At 46.5% G+C, this 21917-nt stretch overlaps 1 protein-coding gene across 5 annotated transcripts in view; it reads right to left on the reverse strand.

Moving 5' to 3' along the window:
- The window catches only part of LOC142009304 (phosphatidylinositol 3,4,5-trisphosphate 3-phosphatase TPTE2-like), a 57109-nt gene that overhangs the window by 7461 nt on the left and 27731 nt on the right, over window positions 1-21917 (reverse strand). For all 5 annotated transcript variants that reach the window (XM_074987155.1, XM_074987137.1, XM_074987147.1 and 2 more), the window contains 5 exons: window positions 21104-21164; window positions 17786-17867; window positions 17612-17700; window positions 13883-13944; window positions 12552-12632 (listed from right to left, as the gene is read on the reverse strand). In XM_074987155.1, coding sequence (XP_074843256.1) covers window positions 12552-12632; window positions 13883-13944; window positions 17612-17700; window positions 17786-17867; window positions 21104-21164 — 375 coding nt within the window. The remainder of the gene's footprint in view (window positions 1-12551; window positions 12633-13882; window positions 13945-17611; window positions 17701-17785; window positions 17868-21103; window positions 21165-21917) is intronic.

Below are 21917 nucleotides of genomic sequence, written 5' to 3' on the forward strand. Positions count from 1 at the left end.
GGAAACTGAGGGTTATGGAGCACCCGCGGGGACACACATCTCAGAGGGGTGTTACTACACAAAGCGAGTAACTCCCTTTTCTTCTATCGGAGGGGTAGCCGTGTTAGTCTGGATCTGTAACAGCAACGAAGGGTCCTGTGGCACCTTATAGACTAACAGAAAAGTTTTGAGCATGAGCTTTCCAAGATTTCCAAGACCAGCATCTGATGAAGTGAGTCTGTGCTCACGAAAGCTCATGCTGAAAACTTTTCTGTTAGTCTATAAGGTGCCACAGGACCCTTCGTCCCTTCTCTTCCGAGTGCTGTCCCCATGGGTGCTGCACTCTGTTAGTGACTATAAAACAGTATTCAAATTAGATGGAGGGAACAAAATTGGGGCATTTGGTGTTCTCAGAGATGGCAAAGAGGTCTATCATAGGCCAACCCCAGCAGGGGAAAAATCCAGTTTGCAATCTCAGGGTGGAGTGCCCACTCAATTTGCAGAACACACACAACTGAGGGTGTTGAGACCGAGGTAGGTAGGATGCTGAGAGTGTGAGCTGGTTGCAGATACACCACTTCCGTAGGCATACAGCCTTTGCATATAGGGAATGATAGAGGCTGCCACCTGGTTTGTTCATATAAAACGTGGTAGAGCTATTGTCCGTAAGGCCACTGACTCTGCAATTGGTAATTGGAGACTAGAAGTGCACACAAGCATTTTTGACTGCTCTGGGTTCTACAAGATTGATAAGCAGGGACCTCATGTGTGGACCACTTGCCCTGCGCCATTTGGCCCTGCAGGCGAGCTCCCCATCCCAACAGGGATGCAGCCGTTGTAGCCTAGGCTGAGGCTGACAGAATGAGACACCACTGAGGTGGTTGTCTGCTTATGTCCACCATTGTAGGGAGCTGAGGACTGCGTGACTGACTAAGATCAGACGCTGCCACTACCAGGCCTTGAGAGCACTTGAGGTGCCAAGGACAGACTGAAAGGGAGAACCTTGTATTGACAGCATTCTGTCCATTGTATAAATCAAGCACAACATCTGTGAGGAGGATGAATGGTGAAGTAGGCATCTTGTAGATATCCATGCCTGAGAATCAGTCCCTGTAATCCAGTGCTGGAATGATGGTAGAAAGTGTGACCACCCCCTTAAACACCGGCTCCTGAGTAATCTGAGTGTGCAGAGATCTAAAACTGGTCTTCAACACCCTGTTTTTTTCTGTTGAATACTTGGAATAGAACCCCCTTCCCTGGAATTCCTGGAGTACCCTCTATGGCTCCAAGAAGCAGGAGACTACAGACCTCCTGCTGTAACAAGGTCTCGTGAGGGGGTCCCTGAAGAGGGATGGGGTGGCAGCGGTAAGGTAGGAAGCTAGAAATGAACAAAGTGTATCCTGTGTGGATTATTTCCGGTACCCAGCAGTCTGATATTGAGGTAATTTAGTCCTTCACCAAGCTAGCTCCACCACCAGGGAATTCTGTTGTAGGTGAGTAAATAGAAAACCTCAGTCTTTGGGAGGGACAGGGTACTTCCTGTCCACCCCCTTAGAAGTAGGCTGGATTAATGCAAGCATTTGCCACAGTACATCTGAAGTTTCCATTATTGCCTCATCTCTAGGCAAAGCACGTTTGCCCTGAAGAGTAGGATGCAGATTTTTGAGCAGATGCTGCTGTTTGTCTTGCACCTCCTGTAATGAGACCTGCTGGCTCACTGCCGCTCTATGTGTCAGGCACATGTCCGATGGTACCACTGCATCCCCCCATGATGAAAGCACGTTACAAGTGGGAGAACTCTGAGGATCAGTGCAGTCATCAGCTAAATGCCTGTCCTCCTCCTCAGAAGTGGGGAGGGATCAGGATGAGGTACTGATTTCCTGGAGTGGTGGAACAGGCTGAGGGAAGTTGCCTGTATTGGTCCCAGTGATCCCACGGTTCCCCCTGTGCTGGATAAGGAGAGGGAGGTATGCCCAATGCAGATACCATGCAGGCCGGCAAGCTCTGTGTATAATAGTGAGTGTGCATCCACTAGTGATGACCACACACTAACCTGCTCCCTAGCAGGTAAGGGCCTGTGGTGAGGAAGTACTGCAGACCTGGTGTCTGAGAGGGCTGAGTGTAATAGACCAGGCCAGTGAGGACCAGGTGGGAGAAGGCTGTGAATGCTGATGCTTGCCATAGCCATCAAGTAGTGACTCCGGTCTGGCAGCCATAGCCTGCAATACGTGCAGGTCTACCTCCATGACAAAAGCAGCTGGAGAAGGATGCACTGTAGGTGCTGCCAACTTATCTGTGCACACTGCTATTGTCTGCAGTGCCACAGATTTAAGGGGTGCTGGCCTCTGAATGCACTGGTGCTTTCTTTGGCACTGAGGAGGTGCACAACACTGTTGGTGCTGCCAAATGAACTCTGCACCCTAACTCCGTGGCAGTAGCTCCTGAGGTGCCTGGTTTCTCCCCTGCTGATGTTGAGGAAGGAGGGTGGTAGAGTGTGAGCCAGGGAAGCCCTCTTTTTGCCACTTTCCTGATGGTGGGTGCAGCCCCCTTTGAAGAGCCATGCCATATGGGAGAGGCATCTCATGCCTCAGAAGGCTGTACAGCCTTGTCAAAAAGAATCACTCTGAGGTAGAGCTTTGTCTTTTCTGGCTCTCCCAGTCAAACAGTAGTCATATTTCTGGTGTATATGGGCTTCCCCCAACAACAAATATGGAAAGAATGACCATCTGAGGTTAGTATAGGCTCCCAGCTTTCAGTACATCTCAAAGTCTGAGGAAGTATAACTGCCCTCAGGCAGACTAACATGGGACCTCTGGAGCTTAGTGCAGACGCCTCTACAACTTGAACTAAAGGCCAGCTGGCTCTCAGCTTGGGCTGTAGAGGACACTTATTCTCTGTCAATAGTAACAGAGAAAGCCATGCTAGTCTATATACTATGAAAACAAAGTAGTCCAGTAGCACTTTAAGACTAAAAATAATTTTAGGTGAAGAGCTTTCGTGGGACAGACCCACTTCAGACGGTAGCCATACCAGAACACTCAATATTTAAGGTAGAGAACCAAAAACAGTAATCAAGGTTGGCAAATCAAAACTATCAAGGTGAGCAAATCAGAGTCAGGAGAGGGGCAGAAGGTGGGGGGGGGAACACACCAAGAACTAGATTAAGCCAAGTATGCAAAAGAGCCCCTATAATGACCAAATTTTAGACCTCTCTGCTGATCCCACTTTGGAATTCCAAAAGAAATTACAACTACTTAAGGAGCTCCCTGCTGCTACTCAGGACCCTATTGACTCAGACACATCATCTGAGCCCCAGCCTGGATTATTCTATTTACTTCCCAAAAATCCACAAACCTGGAAACCCTGGACACCTTAATATTTCAGGTATTGGCACCTTTACCAAACTATCCGGTTACGTGGACTCCCTCCTCAAACCCTATGCCACCAACTCTCCCAGCTATCTACGAGATACCATTGGATTCCTGAGGAAGTTACAAAACATCAGGAAAGTTTGACAACGCCATCCTTGCCACCACGGATGTAGAGGCTCTGTACACTAATATTCCACATGAAGACAGATTACAAGCGATCAGGAATACCATCCCTGATGTCACCACAGCCAATCTGGTGTCTGACCTCTAACTTTGTTCTCACCCACAATTATTTCTGATTTGGGGAAAGTTTATACCGCCAGATTAGTGGAACTGCTATGGGCACCCGCAGGGCCCCACAATATGCTAATACATTTATGGCTGACCTGGAACAATGATTCCTCAGCTCTCATCCCCTATTGCCCCTCCTCTACTTAAGAAACATTGATGACATCTTTATGATTTGGACCCATGGTATAGGGAATCTAGAAGAATTCCCCAGAGACTTCAACAATCTGCACCCCACTATCAACTTATGCCTCAACTACTCCATGCAAGAGACATTTCCTGGACACTACAGTACAAATCAAGGATGGCCTGATCGGTACCATGCTCTATCAGAAACCCACTGTTCGCTATACTTTCAAACATGCTTCTAGCTTCCATCCTGCATACATAACTAGATCCATTGTTTATAGTCAAGCCCTTAGGTACAATTGCATTTGCTCTGATCCTACTGTCAGGCCAAGAACTACAAAGTTCTTCAGAGTGTCCCCGTGGGTGCTCCACGATAGGTGTCGGGCTCGCCCCGGCGCTGCAGATTGGATCTTTCCAGCAGTTTCTGCCGGACCATGCATGCGCTGGCGCGTGCCACTCCCCTGCGAGCTCCCGGCCACGTGCACGATCCGGTCCCCGCCAGTTCCTTCTTTACCGCTATCGGCTGCAGACGGAATCTGCTCAGGCTGCGGCCAGAGTCAGCGTATTTAGAGTTTTTCAGAGTTCTTAGTTAAATTGTTTGTTTCTTTATTGCAAAAAAAAGAAAAAAAAAAAAACTATATATGAAGTCTTAGTAACGAGAAGGAGGAGCAGAGGCAACCCGGGGACTTGAAGGCCAGTAGGCCTCCTGCTGTGGCAGGCTGGAGTCCGTGAGAGGGGAACAGCCACAGAGAAGGTGCTAAGTACCCTATTAACAGCTCAAAGACTCACCACAATGTTGTCGTCAGGATTCAAGAAGTGCGAGTCATGCCGCGAAGCTATGCCGGCCTCTGATGGGCACAGAATGTATTAGGTGCCTGGGGGAATTACACGTCACCCAGAAATGCTCCTTCTGTGCAAAGCTCATGGCCAGAGCCAGAAAGGATAGAGAAATGCGGCTGAAAATGCTGCTGTTTGATAAGGCCCTCCAGCCAGACGTGCCAGAGAGGCCTCAACCAGAGGGACCCACAGGGCTCCATAAAAGGAAGGCGGTGTCCCTCACCCTCTCGGCACAGAAACAGAGGAAGCTCTCTCCAGCCCGATCCCTGCTGGCGGTCACAGCAAGCGGGACGGGCGTAAGACACAGCCCCCAAGCAAGCGGCAGCGCACGTGGCAGAGGCTGAGCCTCCGATTACTAGACAGCCAGCCCGCGCATTCAGAGTGGCGGCCAGGCAAGCGCCGGAACCGGCAGCACCACCACAAGCGGCACAGACCCCCGCGGCACCAATGGTGCAGGGCCAACAGGCATGTAGCCTGCAGGCACCGGAGGAGACCACCTGCGCGGTACCACAGATGAGCGTGCCGAGCGCGGCGCCGACAGTGGGGCCTGAGATCCCCGGCACGGGGAGGGGTGGAGCCAGCCCTGCAGGGGAGGGGAAGGCAGCAGCGAAAACCCGGCACCGCAGCCCTTCTCTGGGCAGGGCTGCTCTCAACAAGTCCTCCCCTTATGCTGCGTACACCAACCAGGAGACATGGGTCTCTGGTTTTGTGGTAGTACTCCAAAGGGTCAAATCCCAGAAAAGGCGAGGGTGGCTCGAGCCATGGTGACGCTGGTTGGAGGAACAGAAAAGGAGACTCTGGGTAGGCTGGGGGCAGTTTCACCATTGTCTCAGTCATCCCGACAATCTCGCTCCCCCAGACATTGGGGGTATGCACCTCGAGAGTGGTCCAGGTCTCCATCCCAGGAACCATGCCCGTGCTGCCACGGTCATCCTTATCACGCTGGGCATAGACACCACAGGCATACACCGAGGGGCAGGTCCCCCTCGACCCCCCAGTACCCCTGCGGGCTCTCAGACGGGGACGGAAGCACAGCTGTCTCAAGGGGAGCTGATTTTGGAACCCCGAGATTTTCCCTTGCAAACCTCCAGGGAGAGGGTGTACCACCGGCAGCAGGACCCTGAGAGTTCAAGGGAGGTCTACCCTAGTGGTTCCTCCTTGTCCTCCCCCGACGAGGCTACGGCCCCCGGGGATGTTGCCCCCCCGCCCCCCCGGACGACCTCAAACAAACAGTTTCAGGAGCTGTTTAAAAGGGTGGCTTTCACGCAAGGCATCCAAACAGCAGAGGTGCAGGAGAAGCACCACAAGCGCCTCAAAAGCCTGAGGCCTCTGGCCTCGTCCAAAATCGCTATCCCGCTCGACGAAGCAATCATGGAGTCTGCTACTACCATATGGCAGACCCCGGCTTCCACTCCACCCATAAACAAGAGGGCGGATAAGAAATACTTTGTCCCGGCGAAGGGCATGGAGTTCCTGTTTAGTCACCCACAACCAAATTCTCTGGTGGTAGAATCGTCTCAGAGATCGAAGACTTCCCAGTACAAAGCAGGGGGAACGGATAGAGATGCCAAGAAGCTAGAGCTATTTGGCAGAAACGTATACTCCTCCTCCACCCTGCTGCTGAGAATGGCTAATTATGCAGCACATCTAGCGAACCACAATTTCGACAGTTACTGCAGGCTTACTTCTCTCATGGATTCACTTCCAAAAGATAAGAAGCCGGTGCTGGAGGCCCTCATGCAAGAGGGCTATGCAGCTTCAAGGACGGGAGTCCAGATTGCCCTGGACGTAGCGGACACGGCGGCACGCTCAACGGCTACGGCAGTGGTCATGCGCAGGGAATCCTGGCTCCAGACATCGGGTATCCCGAGGGATCTGCAGGCAAAAATTGTCGATCTCCCTTTCGACACACAAAAGTTGTTTGCAGAGTCAACTGATTCAGTCCTTCATTCCAGTAAAGACTCAAGAGCCACACTCAGAACCCTGGGTATTTATACCCCTCCATACAGAAAGAGAGAGTATTACCCTCAAAGGCGATACCCGTACCAACCTCAGCGTGCTCAGTACCAACGGGGCTACAACCAAGGGCGGCATCAACAGCAACAACAGTATAGAACTCCTAGGCAACGTTCCCAACAAGGCTGTGCATCCTTGGGGCAGGCCCAAAGGCAACAAGTTTGACGGACAGGTCAAGGGCTGCACTATTACTACCATCGTGCAATGTCATCCACAATCAATGTTCCATCATCGCCTCCAACCGTTCCACTCACAATGGCAAAAGATCACCACAGACAAGTGGGTACTAGAGATCATAGCCACGGGTTATGTGATCCCCTTTCAGTCGCTCCCACTGCCAAGACCTTCGCCCAGGCCTCATCTCAGGGATGCCTCCCACGAGGCGAAACTCAAGCACAAGGTGGACCACCTGATGCTTATAGGGGCGGTGGAAAGAGTGCCGGAGCGACTCCAAGGGAAAGGGTTTTATTCACGATACTTCCTCACAGAGAAGAAAACAGGAGGCTGGAGGCCCATCTTAGATCTTCGAGGCCTCAACCGGTACTTGCGCAAACAACGCTTTCGGATGATCACAGTTGCCTCTATACTCACGGCACTGGGACGATGGAGATTGGTTCGCAGCCCTCGACTTACAAGATGCGTATTTTCATATAACGATCCACCCGGCTCAGACGTTTTCTCCGGTTTATGGTCGGCAAAGAACATTTCCAATACAAGGTTCTGCCGTTCGGCCTCTCCTCGGCCCCCAGAGTCTTTACCAAGACCCTGGCAGTGGTGTCAGCCTACCTGCACAGACAGGGGGTATTTATATTCCCATATCTGGACTGCCTACTGAAAGGGGCCTCAAAGGCGGAGGTACTACGCATGATACGCGTAACAGCAAACACGTTTTCTTCGCTGGGCCTGGTCATCAACCTTGTGAAGTCAAAGATCAACCCCACACAGGGCATAGAGTTCATTGGGGCATGCATAAATTCCATCACAGCAAGGGTTTATCTACCCGACGCTCGCTTTCGCGCCATCGGTTCCCTGGTACAAGTCATTACATACAGCCCCACGATGCTGGTTTTAACGTGCTTGCAGCTGCTCGGCCACATGGCAGTGGCAACGTTTGTGTTACAGAACGCCAGATGGCATGTGCGCAACCTTCAACATTGGCTGGTGAGCGTTTACAAGCCGGCATCCCATACCGTCTGCAGGGCAGTGTCGCCCACAACAGAGGTGCGCAGATCCCTGCAATGTTGGGTAAACCCCAAGAACGTGCTAACAGGGGTACCCTTTCACCAACCACAAGTCTCTATTTTTCTCACCACCAACGCCTCCCACATAGGGTGGGGAGCACATATTGGTGAAAAGGTGACACAAGGACTGTGGTCTCCTACGGAACAGTCACTGCATATAAATATACTGGAGCTCAGAGCAGCGTTCAACGCCTGCAAACTTTCAAGACCACATACAAGGCAAGGTAGTCGGGATCAATACAGACAATATCTCCACCATGTTTTATATAAAATCGACAAGGTGGAGCTCGATGCCGTGCCTTATGTGCGGAAGCAGTCTGGCTGTGGAACTGGTGCATCGCCAACAATAACTTTGAAAGCCTCGTACTTACCAGGCGCTCACAATGGGAAGGCAGACCAGCTGAGCAGGCGCTTCGCACTCATACACGAGTGGCAGATCTGCTCCGATCTGCTACGACCAATTTTTCATGCATGGGGGTTTCCCCAGATAGACCTGTTTGCTACTCGGCACAACAAGAAGTGCCCCCAATACTGCTCCAGGGCAGGACTGGGGCAGGGGTCCTTGGGGGACGCGTTCGCGATTTCGTGGAAGGGCCCACTGCTTTATGCGTTCCCACCCACGGTGCTCATCCACAAGGTCCTGCAGAAAGCCAGGAGGGAGAGAGCCCACATGATCCTAGTGGTCCCCACATGGGATCGACAGCAATGGTTCCCCTTGCTTCTCCACATGTCGGATCGTCCACCACTTCCCCTTCCGGTAGCGCCGGACCTGCTCATGCAGGCCCAGGGGTCCACAGTGCATCCACACCCTGAGGCCTGCGCCTACAAGCATGGTTAATCCATGGCTCAGCTCCCTAGAAAGTACATGTACGGAGGGAGTACAAGTCCTGGAAAGCAGCCGAAGGATCTCCACCAGGAAGACCTACAAACAGAAATGGACTCGATTCACTGCATGGTGTTCTACCAAGCAGTTAGCTCCCCTTGAAGTGCCTATACCTGTCATACTAGAATACTTACTAGACCTCAAGAGAGGCGGGCTCTCCCTCTCCTCGCTGAAGGTCCATCTCGCCACTATATCGGCTTTTCGGCATGAAGAGGAAGGGCCCACGGTGTTTGCCCATCCTATTGTTACCAGGTTCCTGAAGGGGCTGGTAAAACTGTACCCCCCTCGGAAACCACGTCCACCATTGTGGAGCTTGGACCTGGTGCTCAGCGCGCTAACGGGACCACCCTTTGAACCCTTAGCCACGGTTTCCCTCCATCTCCTTACGATAAAGGCAACCTTCCTTCTTGCAATCACATCAGCTCGCAGGGTGAGTGAGCTCGCAGCAGTTATGGCAACGCCGCCCTGCACGGTATTCTCAAATGAGGCGGTAACCTTACGGCTGCACCCAGCTTTTGTTCCGAAAGTTTCTTCAGAGTTCCATCTTAACGAGCCTATAGTTTACCCTAAGCCTCATAGCTCCAGCAAGGAGGCACGCCTGCACTTCCTGGAAGTGAGGAGGGTGTTAGCCTTCTACATACACAGAACTACGTCCTTCTGGAAAACGGACAGACTCAGTCTCTCTCGCTCCCAGGTCAAAAGGAGAGGGTCTCTCTTCACAGAGAATCTCGAAGCACATTGTGTCCTGCATAAAAATGTGCTACGAACTTCAAAAGACTCCTTTACTGGCCCTGCCTAGGGCTCATTCCACCCGGGCAGTGGCGGCAGCAGCCTTTTTTAAGGGCATCGCGCTAAAAGACATCTGCAGAGCAGCGACCTGGTCATCCTATGACACCTTCGCCAAGCATTATGCCCTACACCGGTTATTCCAAGAGGATACCCGCCTCTCGACAGCGGTCCTTTCGGGGGCAAGCTGCACATAACCCGATTACCCACCTCCTTTCTTGGGTTACTGCTGGGTAGTCACCTATCGTGGAGCACCCACGGGGACGCTCGAGGAAGAAAGAAGTTACTCAGTGTAGTAATGATGGTTCTTCGAGATGTGTCCCTGTGGGTGCTCCACCACCCACCCATCCTCCCCACTTCGGATCTCTGTTTAGTGTTTTTCAGGAGCATCTGAAGCGGTTGGTCAAGGAACTGGCAGGGACTGGATCGCACACGTGGCCGGGAGCGCGCAAAGGAGCGGTGCGTGCCGGTGCATGCACGGTCCAGCAGAAACTGCTGGAAAGATCCAATCTGCGGCGCTGGGGCGAGCCCGACACCTATTGTGGAGCACCCACAGGGACACATCTCGAAGAACCATCGTTACTACGGTGAGTAACTTCTCTTTCTTTACCACATTCATAAACCTGAATTACCCACCAGGAGAAATAAACAAATTGACAGGGCCAGACGAATACCCAGAGCCCAGGTACTCCAAGATAGGCCCAAAAAAAGCCAAGAACAGAACACTACTGGTTGTTACCTACAGCCCCCAACTCAAACCACTGCAATGCATTATTAAAGACCTATAACCTATCCTTAATCAGGATGCCACACTCCAGAAGGCCCTAGGTGACAGGCCTGTTCTCTTCTACAGACAACCTCCCAACCTTATGAGGATTCTCACCAAAAATCAGTCTATACCACAGGAACTCCAGTTCTGGAACTTGTCCTTGCAACAAAGCCTGCTGCCAGCTTTGTCCACATATCTTTTCTGGAGATACCATTACTGGACCTAATCAGGTTATTCACAGAATCAGCAGCACACTCATGTTCCTCAACTAACATTATATGCCATCACATGCCAACAATGCCCAGATGCTTTGTATATTGAACAGACTTCAAAGTCTTAGAGAATTAATGGGCACAGAAACAGACAAAAACACTCCTGACCCACAAACCTCTCAGCCAGCATTTTAATGGAGTAGGCCATTCTGTTAATGACCTGAAGGTCTGCTCTTACTGAAGAGGAATTTTCACAACAGATTGGAAAGAGGCTGCTGAACTCTTTTCTATTCAAATTTGACACATTAACACATGGTTTGAACCGGGATGGGAATTGTTTAGGTCATTATAGGGGCTCTTTCGCCTACTTGGCTTAATCTGATTCATGACCAACCCCCCACCCCGACCTTCTGTCCCTCTACTCTGATTTGCTCACCTTGATAATATTTTTCTGGTTTGCCAACCTTGATTACTATTTTTGGTTCTCTGTGCCTTAAATATTGAGTCTGTTCTGGTATGGCTGTGGTCTGAAGTGGGTCTTCCTACGAAAGCTCATCACCTACTAAATTATTTGTAGTCTTTAAAGTGCTACTGGACTGCGTTTTTACTCTCTGAAGTAGTCTAGGCACCACTACATGGGACAGTTAACCACACATAGGTGTGTGGGTTACAGAGGCACTCGTGTTCTCTCTCCTGTCAAAGAGCTGTTATTGTGCTGTCAGCTTAGACATGCCTCAATAATGACTTGATAAAGAGCTGCTGACTTAAGTGCATGAGATCTATTACTCTGTCTGGGAAGCGGGAGGTGGTTTGTTTTGGTTTTTTGCCTTAGCAGCTAATGCCACTTTCAAAACCCCTAACTGGAGGTGGGAAATGGAAAGAGTTATTTGCCCCTGCTTTAAGAGTATGAATCAGGGAAACTATTTACAACAACATTAAGTCTGAATTGTTAAGAGAAAGGTCTCTAAATGCTAACTGACTGTCTGAGGTAAGCTCAGAGAGAACGCTGGGCTTTGTCCGTGACCAAGGGTAGGTAGAGGAACTGAAGGTGAGGGACTGGGGCTGCATGCAATAGGCACTCAGGAGGCACCAGCACATTATGCTCTGTGCGTGTGCACCCCGGTTATGGAACCTGCTTTGCAAATCTGATTTGCAGTTCTGGGGCACCCATGGGGACAGCACTCGAAGAAGAATGACCTTGTTGTGTTTAGTGTCCAATGAGTGAGAAAAGCGAGAAACAGAGGAAGAACAGTAATTTACACTATTTGAATCTCATTTTTGGTAGTTTTGCTCTGTGTGGCCTTGAGCAAAGTAACAGTCTGTGCCAGTTTCCCCATCCCATCCATAAAGCATTAGCACTCATCTGCCAGAGCCCGTGCTGAGCAGGTGTGGAGTAGTCGGTCCGCAGCCTGATAGAAAGTGCCTTCTCAGAGATCTGAATTTTATGCCCGCTCCTCTAGATGGCCCTTCTCAGTTTCACTCCCTTTCTCCCAGACTCAAAGTAAATGTAGTCAACAAAGGGCCTTCCTTTAGGTAGGAAAATGTGAAGGCAATAACTTCCATTTCCACTAAGAATGGTGCTTTTCAACTGGCTTCCTTTTTTGGGTGCAGTGGTCTTTGTCCAGCAGAGGACAAAAGATTAAATTCAAACGCTATGATGTTTTCAGGCAGGAAGCGATTTGTTTTCCAGACAGCTTTAGTTATGAGCATGATTTGTTCAACATTTGGTTCACTAAGGTGGTCCGTATTGAACTTTTTAAAAGCCTCCGTGCCCCTTTGATCCCCATTCCTAGCACATTTCTTGGAGTTACAGGAGAAGGAAAGTTTCTTAAAGATGTGGGCCAAACTAGTAGAAGAAATTCATTAGGTTCCAGAGAGCCACGTATACCATATATCTGGCTAATAAAGTTTGGACATTCTCAGATGACTGGTGCAAAAAATACTTCAATTCTGATTGTTCAATCCATTAATGTACACAGATTTTTGAAGTGCTTTTTCTGTCTAATTCTCCCTCAGTGTCCTATTTGTTTAGGCTCTTACCTGGGATGGTGTTTCAACTCCTTGAAATTTGGAACTTGTACTTTTATCAGTTCTTCTCTCCCCAAAATAGTCCAAGCTCTCCTACAAAGAAGAGTAAAATTTCATATGAAGTAACAGGACTAGTTTTGCAGCTGAATCACAAGGAATTTTGTGCCATCATATAATTATACTGGATGACTAAAAACATAATATCAGCTGTTAACAATGGTAATAGACTGGAAACATCAAATTAATCCTGGAGAGAGCAGCTTGGGAAGTCAGCATGAACTGGTATTAGAAACACAAAAGCCTGTCAATCTCTTGTGGCAAAGCGCTCTTCAGAGTAGACAACAATTTGCTAGTCAGGAAGGGACAGTATTTAGTGTTTTTACTCAAACAACCAGAGAAGTTAAGGGCTGGATATGTTATTAGAAGCTTTACTCAATATGTCTCCACCTCTCCAATAAGAACTTACACTCCAGAAAGCCAGAATAGATGTGGTTCTAGGGACCAGTATAAAAATCAGCACAAAAAAAACACACACAAACACACAGACATTCAAACTAATTGGAAAGTTTGCAAACTGCCTTGTAGAAAAGGAGTAAGCCCAATGCAAACAAAAAATCTTGATGATCCTTATACAGAGGCAAATTCTTGATAAGATTTTCTCCTCCAGGCATTAAGGCCATAAACCCATCTATGATGCACTGCAGCAGAGGATCCGCTTTTAATTATGAGACCTGCCACTCTTGGAGACAGAGTTCATTTTTACGAGTGACTTCCACTTTTGGCTTTAAGAAATGAAGAGCAAGTTCTAAAGGAAGGTATGCTTCCACCCTCCACATGCTGGGGAGGAGAGACCTGGGCCTGTGGTCTCCAAAGACATGTGGATCCACAATAGACACCAGTCCAGCAGGTGCATACAGACAGGGATACATGAATTAAGTGGAGACTTGGGACATTTTAAAATTTGATAATCTTTGAGAAGGCCTTGCTTTAGAGCAAGATAATAGGCTTAAACTCCCATTCATAGTGGATTTTCAATAGGTTTTTTTTTTTTTTTTTTTTTTTTTATAAAACAAGTCATTTTCAAGGCACAATAAACTGTTCCCATGGCTGATATTCCACTTTCTTTGGGTTCTTGTCTATGTTCCAGCCCCTCAAATTATAAACAAGCATTCACAATATGAACAACCAAAGGCAAAAACCCTTTAAAAGTGGTGCGCACTCCCCAACAAAAATAAGGCATGGGTTTTGTAAAAGGCATCTTTAGTCAAGACACTTAGAGGCCTCATCTTTCCAGAATCTTTCAAAAGCACGTTAAAGTGGTGGCTATCAGTTTTTCCTAGTACCTTTGCACTCTCAAACTGGTCACTGTCAATGAGCCAGGTACAAACCATTGTTCCAGTCCTGCCTGTAGTAGAGAAAAACCCCAAACATTATATAAACACATGGTATTTTGAAACATACACAATAGTCAGCCTGTAAAGTTACACAAGCAGCCTATGTTTAGGGTAGAAACTAGACTATAACTTTAGATCAGATCCAACATGGATGTACTTTTGCAAAAGCATTTCTGTAAGAGTACGCTTTCCTAGTAATTTACTCTTGAGATTATTCCATACCCTCCATAGTTCCTCACTTCTAATCTGCCATGAACTACTGCAAGATGGCCAGCAATTTTTCAGGCTCCAATTTAATTGAGAGGGTGTCCAATATACCTCAAAACCCCAGGATTACGCAGACTTGGGTAAGCACTCTTGCCTCAGAAGACTTGACTCTCCAGGGCTGTACTATGTTACTTCTTTCCAGTGATGTGCTGACAAATGGAAAACTGCTGACATGAATCTGACACAAGCAAACACTGAAGCCAACGTTTTTCAGAAGGGGATGTCTGTTTTTTTCAAGTGCCAAGCACACAGCAGCTCGTTGATTTCCATGAGAGCCCTTAGGTGCTCAGTTATTTTGACAAGTTTATCCTCTGATACACCTAATTTTAGGCATATATTTTTGCATAATTTTGGCCCAAAGTTATACTTGAAAAACTCAAATACTAGCTGCTAATCAACAAGAGACTTTGAAAATTCAAACTTCTGAAAAACTAGATGTAGGAAGCACATGGCTAGCAGCAGACTTGGCATTGGTGCCACAGGAAGATCAGGGTTCTGTACCAAGTGACAAAGGCAGCAAGCCTCTGCTGCAGTCTGCTTAATGAAAAAAACTGAATGTTGAGTCTTAAGACAAAATTTTCAAGAAAAAAGAGCTCCATTAGCTTATGTCACTTTTGACAATAGCACAAATGCTGCAGTCATAGGTGCTGTCACACAGCATGGCTTGAAGTGAAGTGGTCTCTGATATATGGAGTTTAGTTGGGTTCAATGGCTGCCTGTTCCCCCCACAACTATGAATACTTTTTTTTTTTTTTAAAAAAGCAGCCTGGGGTCGAGAGCAGAAGCATATTTAGAGGCAGACAAACATGTTGCCGATTTCAAAAGCCTGGCCCTGTAACATTTAACAGCATAAACACAAACAGAACTTATGTTTAAGAAATTGCAGAATCATGTTTGAGAATAAACAGGAACTGCAAGGTTATTTTATAGTGGTCTTTGTTTTGTATCTAAAAATCTTGCCGCTTCCTTCAGGAAATAAACACAAGAATTTAACGTTTGTTAATGTCAAATATTTGACTTTATACTAGTTATTCCTCAATCTCTACTACACTGCCCTAATCTGAGAAGGTGGCTATATTCATAATATACCATTAGAGTAGTTCAGGTTCTCACTTAGCTATTGAGCCATTAACCAAAAGAATTCAACTCGGTTAATCATAGCGACCCATGGGACCATCCTCTCAAAGAATGGCTGCGCCAAAAAATTCATTAAGCTTCAGGATACTACCACACTATTGAGCAAAAATGTGTTCCAAAGTGACCCCTCTGAGGTCAAAACAAGGCTGCATCATTGCCCCATCCCCGTTCTGCATCTTCACCACAAGCCCTTCCCTCTTTGCTTCCATATGGCATGAAAATATTCTATAGAATGAACATGAAGTTTCAGTCTCAGGAGACTTAAGGATAAAAGCAAGATCTCCATGACCTCTATCATGGAGCTCGAGTACGTGGATGACACTTGGTTGCTGCTCTCCCCCGCAGAGATTCAGACCATCTTCGGTGCCTTTGCTGAAGCATACAAGAATCTCTACCTCACATCCAACATCAAAAAGACCAAGGTGCTCCACCCAACCGTCGCTGACAGGACAATCTCATGTACCTTCTATTTAAGTAATGGAGAACTGCTTGAAAATGTGGGGCACTTCTCATACCTTGGAAGTCATCTTTCCGCTACAGAGAACATTGATGTGAAAATCCAGCATTGTCTGAGACATGCAAGCTCTGCTTTCACATGCCTGAGACCAATGATCTTTGAGAACTGGGACATTATCCCAAGACAAAGCTCCTTGTATATCATTCAGTGGCTGTTCCAACGCTACCGTATGCATGTGAAATCTGGACAACATACAGAGTGTCATTTAAAGGCACTTGAACAATATCAACGCTGCCTCAAGAGAAGCCTACATATCTCTTGGGAGGATAGACAGAACACTGGTGTCCTGGAAGAGTTGAACGTGACCAGCATTAAAGCCATTATCATTCTTTAACACCTTTGGACTGGTCATGTGGTTTGGATGTCAAACTGTTTTGGGAGGTGCCGATTAGTTTTCTAAATTGGAAGAAAAACGGAGGAGCACTGGCGGCCAGCAGGAGCACTGTAAGGACCCACTGAAGGCACACAAGTGCAGCATTGGTTTTGACATTTGGGAGAACTTTACCCAAGTGCTCCCCCACCCACCCCGCCTCACTGGAGAATGATAATCTGTGAAGGGGTGGTGCAATTCGAGCAGTCCCACCACAATGCAGCCGAGGAGAGAGAAGAAAAGACTGCCCCAGACTTTGCCAACAGCTACTAACACCTGCCCTTTCTGTGATAAGATCTGCAGCTCCAGAATCAGGCTGATCAGCCATTAATGGACTCACTAATCGGAGGGTGATGTGAAGATGTCCTACTCATTACTGAGTGACTGCCAAGAACAATGTGTCACTACTATCCAAAGGGGATATGACAGAGGTCTACAAAATCATGACTAGCGTTGAGAAGAGTTCTTTACTTGTTCCCGCAACAAAGACTGGGGGAGGGTGGGGGAGAGACACCAAATGAAATTAATAGGTATAGCAGGTTTAAAACAAAAAAGCAAACTTCTTCATATGCACAGTCAACTTATGGAACTCCTTGCCAGAGGGCATTGTGAAGACCAGGACTTCAGGGTTCAAAAACAAAGAGCTAGATAAATTCATGGAGGATAGGCCCATTAATGGCTTTTGGCAAGAATGGTGTCCCTAGCCCTTGTATCAGAAGCTGGAAATGCATGACAGGGGATGGACCACTTGATTACCTGTTCTGTTCATTCCTCTGGGGCACCTGGTGTTTGCCACTGTCAGAACACAGGATACTAGGCTAGATGGACATTTGGTCTGACCCAGTATGGCTGTTCTTATGCTTTTATGTTTAATCAGAAAGCAGAGTGGTTCTTCTCTCTTGCAGGAGGAGAGGTAGCAGAAGTCAGAGGCCTACCTATGTCTAGGATAACAGAACATGAAGTTTAAACATAAGGTGATTGAAACTGTGTTGCCTGGAGCTAGAGGTGACTGATGAGATTGTCCTAATGAAATTCCTATTTGTAACTGATCACTTGCTGAGTGTTCTGCCTTGATAAATAGTTGTTAGACTCATCTGTTGATAAACCTCAATCCAGTATCAGGCGTTTTTTAAAGTGTTACCCTTTGTAAAGGGATTCTAAGAGCATCCAATTAAAGTTACACTATGTGCAAAGCAGTTATTAATATGCCAGTTATTTGACTGGATAGAAATTGAGCTAACACGTGATCAAATTATGTTTACATCAGAATCTGTAATTTAATCAGTTAAGAAGCGAATGCCTATTAAAACTTGAAACTCTATACCATTTTAAAATGATTCTCCTATTGTTCCCAATCCCATCTTTACTACAGCACTTGGTTTCTTACCTTTGCCACCCTTACAGTGAATTGCTATGATATTCTTCTCATCCTCTTTCATCCACTCACGCACATTGGCAGTAAATTTCAGCATGTCCCTAGTTAAGAAAAGCATATGAATTACTGCATAGTTAGAGCTTGGTTTATGCCTAATATCTGCAAAAATCCTAGTATAGGACTTACTCTAGGCTGGGGACATTGTGGTCATCAATAAAGATTCTCTCCACCCTATAATGGAAGTGCACAGGGTCATAGCCTTTTTCACCTACAAAAAACACTTCAGATTAAATTTCTGGTAAATATTGTAGTTGTATGAATTTACAGGTAAAAGTCAAGCTATTTTCTCTAAACTTTAGATACTAGAACTGGAAAGGACCTTGAAAGGTCAAGTCCAGTCCCCTGCCCTCACAGGCATGGCCAAACTCCATTTGGATAGGCATTGGCAGGGATGATCTAAACTCCTGAAATACCTCCAATGGAGGTTTTACAACCTTCCTAGGCAACTTATTCCAGTTTTTAATCACCCTGACAGTTAAGTTTTGCCTGATGTCTAACTCTTCTGCAGTTTAAGCCCATTGTTTCTTGTCCTATCAGAGGCTGAGAATATTTTCTCTCTTTCTTGGAATAGATTAAGTATGAAAAAGGCTATCAAGCTCCTCCCACTCAATCTTCTCTTTTCTAAACTAAGCAAAAAATTTTCGGTCTTCCCTCAAAGGTCATGTTTTCTAGACCTTTAATCATTTGTTGCTCTTCTCTGGATCTTCTCCAATTTCAGCACAACCTACAATCAGGCTTGCTTTTTTTTGGGGTGGGCGGGGGACGGACAGCAACAGTATTACTCTGTTGACTTATTTAGCTTGTGGTCCACTATGACCCCCTAGATCCCTTTCCAATCCTCAGACAGTCATTTTCAATTTTGTATGTGAAACAGATTGCTCCACTTAGGAACACTTTGCCTTTGTCCTTATTGACTTTCATTCTATTTACCTCAGACCATTTCTCCAGATCATTTTGAATTGTGACCCTCACCTCTAAAGCAGCTGCAACCCCTCCCAGCTTGCTATCCACTAACTTTGTAAGTGTACTTTCTATGCTATCATCTAAGCTGTTGATGAAGATATGGAACACAACCCGTCCCAAAACTTACCCCTGGAGAACTCCACTTATGTCTTTTCAGCATGATCGAACTATTAAAACTACTCCAAGAACAGATTTCCAGCCAGTTATGTACCCCCGTTGTAGGAGCACCATCAAGATGAACCTCCCTTGTTTATTGATAGGGTTTTGAGAAGCCATATCAAATACTTAACTAAAGTCTATACAGATACCACATTGTCCACTTACTCCTTATCCATGAGGCTTGTTATCCTATAAAAGGCTATCCAATTGGTTTGACATGATTTGTTCTACACAAATTCATGCTGGCTGTTACCTAACTTGCCTTCCAGATGAATTCCTTAATTTGCTTCAATTTCTTTCCTAGCACAGAAGTCAATGCGACTGGTCTGTAGTTTCTGGGTTGTGGGTTATTATATTTGCCCCTTTCCAGTCTTCTGGAACCTCTTCCAACTTCCATCATCAGAGGGGTAGCCGTGTTAGTCTGGATCTGTAGAGCAACGAAGGGTCCTGTGGCACCTTATAGACTAACAGAAAAGTTTAGAGCATGAGCTTTTGTGAGTTAACTCACTTCTTCAGATGCTGGTCCTGGAAATCTGCAAGGCCAGGTATAAATAGGCCAGAGCAAGGCTGGGGATAACGAGGTTAGCTCAGGCAGGCAGGCTGAGTTGTATTGTCATCAGTAGATCTGGAGGTGTGAACTCCAAGAGAGGGGAAGCTGCTTTTGTATTTAGCCAGCCATTCACAGTCTTTGTTTAATCCTGAGCTGAGGGTATTGAATTTGCAGATGAATTGTAGCTCAGCAATTTCTCTTTGGAGTCTGTTCTTGAAATTTCTTTGCTGCAGGATAGCTACTTTTAAATCTGCTACTGTGTGTCCTGGGAGATTGAAGTGCTCTCCTATGGGTTTTTGTATATTGCCATTTCTGATGTCTGATTTGTGTGCATTTATTCTTTTATGTAGGGACTGTCCAGTTTGTCCGATGTATATGGCAGAGGGGCATTGCTGGCACATGATGGCATAAATTACATTGGTAGATGTGCAGCTGAATGAGCCCACAATCAGATCTACTGATGACAATACAACTCAGCCTGCCTGACTGAGCTAACCTCGTTATCCCCAGCCTTGCTCTGGCCTATTTATACCTGGCCTTGCAGATTTCCAGGACCAGCATCTGAAGAAGTGAGTTAACTCACGAAAGCTCATGCTCTAAACTTTTCTGTTAGTCTAAGGTGCCACAGGACCCTTCGTTGCTCTTCCAACTTCCGTGACTTTTCAGAGATGATAGAGGAGGCATCTGAGCCATGGGCTATCAGCTCTGATTATTCAAGGATGCATTTCATGAGGCCCTGGTGACTTGCCATCTAACTAAGTAATTTTTAACTTGTTCTTTTCCTGTTTTAACTTTTAAACCTATCCCATTTGCACTGGCATTCACTATGTTAAGTATCTGGTCACCACCAACCTTCTTGGTGAAAACTGAAGCAGAGAGGTCATTAAGCACCTTTGCCATTTCCAAGTGTTCTATTATTGTTTCTCCCTCTTCTCTGAGCAACAGACTTACCCTGCTAGTCTTCCTCTTGCTTCTAATCTATTCTAAAGATGTTGTAAAAGCAGATGAGACTCTACTAGAAAGAGACAGTGCTACTGATGGACTAGATTTGAGAGTCAATTTAAGCAGCTCTGGATCAGGCCTAACTATGAAGTCCAGATTTCTATTCTGATCTGCAGTTCTGCACCCTCAGTTCATTGTAGGCCCAAAGGACTCCATCAACTGCCAGCAACAGGTGATTTGTGGAGGTGAAAAGTGATGCCAGTTTTCCACATCATGACCCTTTCAGTTTAATCTTCTATTTCTAACCAGTTGGCTGAACAGATACTGGCTTGTGACCTGACCACACATAACCTCATCCTCCTTTGATTAAGTGGATAGATAAAATAAAGGTCTTGAGGTTTATTTCCATTAGATACTTTTCATACAATCCTGTTTATTTTTGAAGAAAAAACAAGTCCTGTTTCCCTAAACACAGGCAGACCAAACGTTGGAGGCAGTTGTCTTTCCTCAGAATTCCACACTTGCCCAAAATGCTCACAGCCACCCTTCCAGGGTCTCTCTTTACTGTCCCCTGGATTTCATGCTTTTTGGCTGCTTCTGACCCAGCGCAGTCAATTGCAACACGCTTTCCTAGACGAGGTCTACCAGTCTATCCCCAGCTGCTGCTTTCATTATCAGTGTCTAGAAAGATTTTTTCCATTGCTTTGATGATCATTAAATGAAGCAGCATTTAATTGTTCTCTCATTCAGCCTGAATGCAGGTGGCTATTATGCCCATCAACTTCAATGATAACATCTGACCCAGCACAACAGTAGCAACATATACTTACTGCAAAGGTTATAGATTTTATAGTGATCTTTATGTTTTGTATCCAAGAATCTTGCCACTTCCTTAAGGAAATAAGACAAACATTTTTTAAAGATAAGCATGTTCCTCAATTCCACTGCCACAGACATTACACTGCCCTTACCTGAGACTCTGACTATATTCACAGACAATTAAAGAAAAAGAAAAGGCTAGTTTAGGTTCTCATCTAGCTATTGAGACAGCTTTCCAATTTTCAATACAGCTACATAGTTCCTAAACTGAGGAATGAGAAAAATGCAATGTGGGAAGATGATCTCCAAGACCAGCAAGCATACCCAGAATGCTACAGGGATGAAAGAATTGTGGGTAGGCTCCCACAATGCACTACTGCAGCAGTCAATATTTGCCAATTGAGTGTGGCAGCAAAAAGTAGACTTTGTGAGGAGCACGTGGTGAGATGAGGATGGTCAAACTCAAACTTATAAAGTCCAGAATTACAAAACCAGTATTCATAAATTTTAATTTATCTTGTAGTGTAAACAGCCTTAGTCAGCATTTAACACAGCCTAGGCAGGTAAAGTGAGCCTCCCTGGAAGATTACAGAATGAAAATGAGAGTACCCCTCGGACCTTGACAAAAGAAATTCTGCAGCTAGATGGAAAACTAAGGACAGGCTGGACTGAGAGACTGCAATTGTTATGCTCTGGTGATCTGGACATCAGTTTAAGTGCTGACCTCAGATTTCAAGTTTGTTTCCTGGAGCTCAGAAGCTATTTTAGTGGCCCCCCCAATCTGATCCCTTCCTAGTTTAAAGGAGCAAAAATTCAGTGCTGTTA

This window comes from Carettochelys insculpta, chromosome 1, assembly GCF_033958435.1.
Source record: "Carettochelys insculpta isolate YL-2023 chromosome 1, ASM3395843v1, whole genome shotgun sequence".
In the NCBI taxonomy this organism is placed as follows: Eukaryota; Metazoa; Chordata; order Testudines; family Carettochelyidae; genus Carettochelys; species Carettochelys insculpta.